The sequence below is a fragment of the Lonchura striata genome, chromosome 2, assembly GCF_050655825.1.
Source record: "Lonchura striata isolate lonStrDom1 chromosome 2, ASM5065582v1, whole genome shotgun sequence".
Taxonomy (NCBI): domain Eukaryota; kingdom Metazoa; phylum Chordata; class Aves; order Passeriformes; family Estrildidae; genus Lonchura; species Lonchura striata.
Genome location: NC_140704.1, coordinates 97535280 through 97543854, shown reverse-complemented (window position 1 = coordinate 97543854; position 8575 = coordinate 97535280). Strand labels below are relative to the sequence as shown.

At 38.1% G+C, this 8575-nt stretch overlaps 1 protein-coding gene across 11 annotated transcripts in view; it reads left to right on the top strand.

The window, feature by feature from the left end:
* CARMIL1 (capping protein regulator and myosin 1 linker 1) overlaps positions 1 to 8575 on the top strand; it is a 195039-nt gene that overhangs the window by 76796 nt on the left and 109668 nt on the right. For all 11 annotated transcript variants that reach the window (XM_085571838.1, XM_021528664.4, XM_085571839.1 and 8 more), the window contains 3 exons: positions 1498 to 1548; positions 5763 to 5822; positions 8028 to 8149. In XM_085571838.1, coding sequence (XP_085427964.1) covers positions 8034 to 8149 — 116 coding nt within the window. In that variant the 5' untranslated portion in view covers positions 1498 to 1548; positions 5763 to 5822; positions 8028 to 8033. The remainder of the gene's footprint in view (positions 1 to 1497; positions 1549 to 5762; positions 5823 to 8027; positions 8150 to 8575) is intronic.

The window sequence follows — 8575 nt, the reverse complement described above, 5'->3', positions numbered from 1 at the left end:
AGCTTTTTTGTGAGCATGGGGTGTGATCTTACCCAGGGGCTCCCGGGAGAGTGGTGTGCACCTAGGCTGCCCTGAGGAGGTGGGTGAGGCACGGAAAAGATAAGATTTTATTAGTGTGAGAGAAAGCTGCTGCTAGGCTGGGGAAACTGTGGCTCAGCAGTGGAAAAACCACTTGGGCAGGCCCTTCCCCTTCCTCTTGGTGCTGGACTGTGGAAGAGATGCTTGGGATGGGTGTAGCTGGGAGGGGAGCACGAGAGGCTGTCTCTGTATGCACGAACAAGGAGATGAAGCAGCTTTGTGTGGCAGGGCCAGCCTGTCATAAGGGGGTTTCAGGGGAGGGTTGAGCCTTGCAGGAGGCGTGGGTTATTCTGCAGCAGTTTGGTCTATGCCAGTGCTAACCAGAGCACTGGCTCTAACCATATCAACCTGAAACAATCTGCTGATATTCAACACTGGTGCAGCACTGGTGCGCTTAGGATTTAGCAAGATGTTACTCTGAGGAACTGAAGCTGAAATCCAACTCTTGAAGTGTTCAAAGTTGGATGCTGGATTGCATTCTCAGCCTTTTTCTTCCTCTCCAAGTGAGGAACACGTTTTGTGTCAACCTGATCACTTGATCAGGGATACAAGGAAAGGCTGAGTTCAGGAGGTCCTAGCTGTGGGAAAAGCTCTGCATGTACTCTGGGATATTGATGCAGGTGTTTGAATAGAATTTGCTTCTCTCTTTTTTCTTTTTCAATCCAGAAAAAGATGTAGCAAACAGCAGATAATTTTGTGGGTAAATCAACAAACAGTACTGTAGCTTTGCAAGATGAGTAATTCCTTTTGCAAAGAGTAAAATCTGTGAGTGGGATGTGCTACTGGAGATTGGAGTGGTATGATATAGAATCATTATATTTTGATTGGCAGCAGCTTCCAAAATATTTGTTTTGTTGTGCTTTCTCCCCAGAGTCACTGGTCTCACTTGTCTAACTGCATTTTTCCATTGCCTTTGCTGGAGAAGAAATTCAGATTACATGAATGAGAAATCTTTGCATTCTTACTCAAGAAGTGCCCCAAATGTGTCCAAAACTCCCCTGTTACAGACAGTCTCTTCTCTTGCTAATAATGTTATGATAATCTTGTAATTTTATTTTATTTTTTTTTTTTTTACATTTAAATACATTCTATGTTTCTGGTAGGACTTCTCATCCTTTCTTCTCTTAAAGATGTCACTAAGATTTCTGTTATGTGATCCTGAGAGATTGGTTAAATAGATTTCTTCAGTTCACTGGTGTGCTAACTAGCTTATAGCTGGTCAGATTGCAGCAGTCTCTTCAGTGTGTTCTACTGGATCTGATCCCAGTTTTGCTTCCTTTTAGTGTATGACAGCAAAGGGAATCTACATTCACTCTGCTAGAGGCTTTTTCCCTCTGGTTTCAAGATTTTCCTGGAAAAAAATCTTTTATAATATTAAATGTTTCTTACAAATTCTGTTCTTTTTTATTTTTTCAATAGGTTTTGGCATCATGTCGGGCATTTCTTTTAACGTCTCGGATTCCCACCAAGGTAAAATCACTGTGTTTCTATAAATACTCTGGGGTTAGAAATTAAAGTAACATAAACTAAGTAGCAAAAAATTACCATATTTTAGATATGTACATCTGTTAAAAGAGCAGATAATTGAGGAATGGTATGTTGTGTGGTCTTGAGTTAGAATGGTGCTTCTATTAGTATATGACTTAAATGAGTTTTTCAATACATATGTATATTTATCCACACACTCCATTTCAGAGGAATTTTAACTTCTAGAAATACAGGTGGCTGAAGAGTTGCATTGTAAACTCCAACCTGAAGAACTGTAAGAGGAGCCTGATGAATTTTATAGAAGGACAGATTATGTGCAAATAAGCTGATGGTATTATTCCCTCTAGTGTTTGTAGTATCAGATAGGATTGTATTTGATTTAGAGGCAAAAACTGTGTTGAGTTTTATTAAATTCTGCTGTTTTCTAATGATTTTTGCTGTTCATCTTGAAAAGCAGTCTGGCAACTTGCCTCACCAATGTTGGTGAATTATTTTTTCTGTGTCTGTGACAATTCATAATGATTGTTGTAGAAGAGGAAGATGATTTCCACATGAATAAAAATGACTGATGTGAAAGAACATCTCTTGTCCAGCTTGGAATCAGTGAATAGGAATTTGGGACATATCCTATTTTGTTGTATTTGACGTGTGTGTCTAAATGTGTGTGTATATGTATCTGTATATATATACACCTATATACACACGCACACACACATATACACGCTTTATAGAAATACCAGAATTCATAAATGGAACTATTGATGCCAAATTTTCAGTTATGGTCACTGGTAAATGTGACCATCCACAGCCATAATTTGAAGATGCTGACTGACAGGTAGGATTAACTGCAGCTACTTGAATTTCTGCTGATAATCATTTTCCTAAGTCAATCACCCTGTCCTTGCAACACAGATGTCTCCAGCTGGTTGTCTGTTGGTGTTTGAATCACTGTAGTTTTCAGCCAGGACTGTTTAAGGCAGGGTTTGGTGAGCGCAAGCTTGGAAAGATAGATCCAGTTGATGAACATCAGACATCAGTGCAATGGCAATATGATAGACAGGTTGTAATCGTGATTTTGTTAAACAATTGCAAAGCCATTGTAAGTCATCAAAAAGCTCTTGAAGGCTGAGGCTTGGAGTACTGATAACTCCGTTTAGTTGAGTGTTTCAGAGAATTCTCAGAACTCATTAAATAGATTTGCATAGTTGAAAACCTTGGTTTTGTTTTCATTAAAATCTAAAATATGTATTCTGTAAGAGAAAGGTAATTTTTGTGATAGCAAATAGAAGGAAGATTATGAGAAGCTGTGCTTATGATTTATGTAAAAATTAAACTTTTTATGTCTGAGCAATTATTAGGAAGTTTGAAAATACATTTCTAGCAAGGCTAGTGAAACTTACTAAATTTTCTAAAGTCTGTAATATTTTCAACAGCTGCTCAGAATCTTTCTGAGCTCAAAAACTTCCATATACCTCTTGGGCAGTAACTCCTCAAAGGACAGCTGAGAGCATTCAGCAAAGTCACATTATTTCTCTGGGGACCTCTTAACAAAATTGAGTATGCCTAGAGATGCCCAGTTCTGAGTAACTGTTACTACTGCATTCGATTCCAAGCTTTGCTCTTGCTGAAACAATGCTGTTGAGCTGTATCTACTAAACAAGGATCAAAGTTAAAAAGAATTATTGTTGTTTAACTCCAATACCAACTTACACTATTATCCTTAGAGCAAAGATTCTACAATGGCCACCACTAAACTTCACACTCTGGTCCAATCAGTTCACTCCCACTAATCCAGACGGACTGATTGGGAGGGAAGAACAGTACTTAAAGCTTGCTAATTCTTGCTATAGTCTATATAAAAGGTAATTGCTACATTAATAAATGTTGGATGTGTCATCAAGCCCACAAATAAGCATATAAATTATTTGTAGACATGTAATTCAGATCTGTGAATGCATTTCTAGTGCAACTTTCATTAAGTTTTGGTTGAAAAAATTGAAAACTGTGAAATTAGCTTTCTTTCCTAAATGAGAGGCACGCATAACTTTTGAAGAGGATTTTAAAACACATAATTTTGGGTAATAAATGAGATTATGCCTTTTAAAGCCTTGTAAAAATTATTTTTTAGTTTGAAGTAGATGATATTTAGAACGTGTTTTACATTTTTGCTGGAAAGCAAGGACTATAAATTCATATTTTTAACTAGAAAAATGAACCAAAGATGAGCTGTAGAGGTAGTGCCATGTTTCCTGATATTTGTCAATTCTAGGCAAGAGGATTTGCAGACTAAATTCTTGAGACTGGTTCTGTGTGAACTTTTCAAATATCTTTGTGTATGCAGATATGTATATATGTGTTTGGACATACTTTAGCAAAAAAAAGAACCTTCAAGTTGATAGGTAAATAATTTTCATAACATGAAGGATTTCAATTACAGAAACTTCCCCCCTAAAATTTCATTGTGATTTAGGTAAAGAAATATTTAATTTGTATTGGAAAAAAGAGTTTTTCCCTTCTGTATGTGTAGCCCTGCTTAATCTAGTAGCCAACAATAGCTGCTATAGATTTTTTTTGGTGGGTTTGTTTTTTTTCCTTTTTTTTTTTCTTTTTGCCCTGAGTCAACTGCACAGGGCTGTGTCATCACAAAAGATTGCCATCTATAGCTTAGAAATAAAGCACTGGATAGAAATTAATGCCTTGCCCTTGGGAAAAGTAGGGTGTTGGTGTGAGCCCTGAGAAGAGGCTTGTGCTGGTTCTGCCCCTCCTGCCTCAGTTCTCTGCGCTCACTTGCTTCGTAACCAGATGTGATGGCACCCCTGAACGTGTATGCTGTGGATGCTGCCCCTGCAGCAGAATGTGTGAGATGAAGCACATGAAGTCCCAAAACCTTCAGAGTAAAATTCATTCAGCAAGAAAGGCCTTTGGCAGAAGATGAACTTTGCATGGAAATGAGAGGGGTGTTTATATCTTCTGATGCTGCCAAATCATGAGGACAACTGAAGGGATAAGGATTTAGAAATAGGCAACAAAGGACAAAGAGACAGTAGTAACAAAAGTTTTCTGCAAAGCTTTTTGATGGTTGGAAGTTGGTGTCTCTGTTCCTGACTTTCCAATGTGCTGTTCCAGCCTTTACAGTGAGGGAGTCTCATTAGCTGTGTCTGGGTTCTGAGCACCCAGTAATCATTCAGGGTTGACTTCTTCACAAATACAGGAATAGAGTGATATGATGCTTACCAGTTAGCATGGGAGCACCCTGTCTGTGAACCTAGGATAAGATAAAGTACAGGAAACTTTGTGCAATTCAGACAGACTGCTCAGTTGCAGTGGTTTCAATGATAGCTAAAAGGAAATGAGCTAATATTTTGCCCTGTAGTTACAATTAAGTCCAAGAGGTTTTTTCCTTTCTGTATATCTCAGCTGTCAAGATGATTGTCTACATAATTGTGAATTCAGAACTTAGTACACTCCCTGTAGCCCTAGATTTGTCCTTGGAGAAGAATTCCCTCCTGCCTTCTAAGCTTCCATTTGGAGTCAGTATGTTGTTCCCTGCCTAGTCTGACTCATCCAAATAAACCACTTAGACAAAGCTTATGTATCACTTCCTCTCATACTTTTAGATAAGCTAAAGCAGTCCTTGGACATTTATGTTCATATCTTTATTTACTTATTTAGATATGTTTTATTTATATATATATATATATATATATATATATATATATATATATATATATCTCATGTGTGTACATGTCCCTTCAGCCTCTGTGCAGTAAAATTTTTCATATCTGTGATCAATGTAAGTAATGAAAGAATTATTTTGAAGCTGTAAATGTTGTAATAAATGATTAATCAGGTCACAAGAGTACACATCAGTAGGGTATAGTATTAATGTTGCTTTTTATAGTAAAATATTTTCATAGAGTTGATTAAAAGCTTATGTACTTATAGCTTGTAGTGAAATGTCCTGTGTGGTATTCCTACAACCTCTAATAACAATTTAAACCTGTAACAAACAAATGTAAGTATTTTTAAATGAAAAATGCCTCCAGGTATTAAAAAATACTTTCTTACTTAGTCAGAAACTGATATCAAATATCAGTAGCCTGCTCAAGGTTTTCTTAACCTCATTGAGAAATATACGTGCTCTTTAAAAGAAGATGATGTTTACACTAATGTGGTGTTTTCTTTTCTAACTACAGTTAGAGCTAACTTTCAGCTACTTGGAAATCCAAGGAGTAACTTCCAGTAAACCAGGCCAGGTGAGTGTATTCTAGTTAAAAGATACTTGTTTACTCATTGCTAAATCTGTGCCAGTCAAGGAGGTAAGGCTCTAACATGCAGGTGTCTCCCTCCACAGAGCACACTGTGCATTTGTATTCTTGCTGGTCTAAAGTCTTAAAAATAACAATAAGAATTTAATGAGTCTGTTTTAGGAATGTTTGTTGCACTTGGAATAATGATAAGAAATAGAATGGGTTTTTTTTTCTAGTTCAGTATGGTACAAGTTTCCATTTGTATCTCAGAGCTGGTAAAGCAATGGTGGCTGGCATGGAATCATCACCACAGGGGCTACAGTGGCTTCTGTGGTGAATACCTTCATGGGGAAGGCAAAAGCTACTGCTTGCATTGCAGGCAGGAATGCTTTGCTTTCAACTATCCTTCATGCCTTTACTGTGTACAACACAAAATATAATTGACAGCAAGTTACGTGCCCAAAAAAAGTAAATGTCAAAGGGAAGGTGCTGAAAAGACGAATGCCTTTAGAGTGCTTTTAATTCATAAGATGAGCATGTTGACAAGATTTGACAGTTCAATTGTATCAAAGTCTTCATGTGTTTCATGTGTGTTTGGCTTTTAAAGAGCTTTTAAGGAATAGGAGTGCCTGAGATACTTTGAACTCTGAAAAGCTTTCATTGTATTAACATCTTGTCTTTTTAACCTGTCTTTTGAAGCTTTCCTTAAAGGAGGGTAAAAAAGAGGTCCTGGTTTTTTAATGGGGAGACATTTACTAATTTCTAAGGTTTTGTGACTTTTTAAAATTTAAAGTACTAAAATGCTAGGTAACTATTGCTAATTATTCCTGGAGGCATAGACAATCACAGTTGTAGCAGTATTTATAAGAGATTTTCAGCAGCCTCAATGAGCATAAACTTTTCTTAAAAAATTTCTTAAGGTTTTTCATGTTTATATTCATTTGTGTTTTAATTGTGTGAGTCTACTAACTGAAGGCAGAGAGAATCCTAGATTATTCCTTGTGGAGCAAATGATTTTGTTGCAGTTTTCCTGCAAACAGCATATTATAGCTGTGATACCAGAAGGGTGTAGTTTTGTGCTAGTTTTGTGCTCATCTTGCAGAGAGCCATGAAGAACTTCCTACTGTAAAATAAGTGAACAAATGGACAGAGTAATATAAGGAAATGTTGTACTAGTATTGGTGATGATGAAAAACAAGTTGCCCACTTATTCATCATCAGGAATTGGTGGCAACAGGCTCAGAAAGGAGTTGAATTGATGGTAAAAGCTGTGAATAGTCTGTGTGCTTTAGGGGAAATACAGCCTCTTCTAGGGTTATTATGGAGGTGACCCTAGGCATGAATTGGGAACCAAGTGAGCTCTGGGAGGAGCCAGCTTCAATAAGAAGCAGTACCATTCTGCAGAGTCCCCTCTCCTACTGTCTGTCTTCACATATTTATTCCTAATGTTACCTTCTCACTGTGCATGCACAGCTTCTTATCTAAAAGAGGTGATGATGACTTGGGCTGTGCTAACTATTCACACTGGAGTCAGCAAAAACATTACATTGCTTCCTGTGATGCAGCCAAAAGCAGCAGCAGAGCTGATGTGTCGCTCATACTCCAATTTGACTTGGTTCTGAACACTCAATATCTAGGAGAGGCACATTGCAGAATGCTTTATTTATGCCCCTCTCTGAAGCACACATCCCCCAGACAGCAGGACAGTCATGCTGGCTGAGTTACTACTTCATCTGCACAGACAGCACAGCACCACAGTATTTTCTTAAGCAGAACAGAACAAAGCATTAGAGCTTTTCCAAGGGATCACAGCAATTAAAGACTTTTACTTTTTGCTGGAGGAAACAGGCACCCTGTTCATTTAATAGTTTCCTGGCAGGCTGTGCTTGCTTCTCCTGGTTTCTGGGACGTGTTTCAAAAGAGGACAATGCTGTGAAAAGTTCTTGGTTTTCAAAGTGTCAGCTGAGGTCAAGATCCTTTGAAAATTGTATTCCCGTGGGAAGCAGGGCACTGTTAGAAAAAGCGAATATGGGGGTCTTTGTACATTCAAGAACAACTTTCAGAAACTTTACCTGGAGCGTTCCTGTGTTGTGTCTTGAAGAATAACAGATTCCTATGAACATTCAACTGGCATTTAAAATGTTTTGCTGTTTAATTCATTGACATGAATTATATGATACCTGTCTGAGCCTCTTGCACTTTTATTTATAGTTGATTATGGAAACAGAGAAATGCAGCATCTCCATGAAGATGGCATCCTCAGAGGATGTGAACGAGGTGCTGGCACACATCGGGACGTGCCTCAGGAAGATATTCCCTGGACTCTCCCCAGTGTAAGTATCCTTTAGGGCACCTCTGGTGGGAACAGATTGTATGGAAGTGACAAGCCACCCATTTTTGTCTGCTGGTCTCCCTCCCTGATCTCAGAAATACACTGAAGGTATAAGAATCATATCCATAAGCACTAAGCTTTTGTCCAGGTATATGACAGAACCAGGACACGGTGTAGAGCATAGGTAGACTGTGTGTTATCCTGTAGGGTCATAAGAGCCTTTGGTTTGAAGGGGAGTGCAGTTATTTGAGGTCTTAAGTTTTTATTTTACCTTGTTGCCTCTCCAGCCTCAGGTAGAGCTTAGGTTGTGTCTTTTTGGTTGTAATTGGCTTGATGTTCTGTTATTTTTTTTTCCCCACCAGAAGTAAAATCTGAGTTGGGAGAGGAGGGAAAAGTTTCGTTTACTTTCAGTGTTTGTGAAATACTG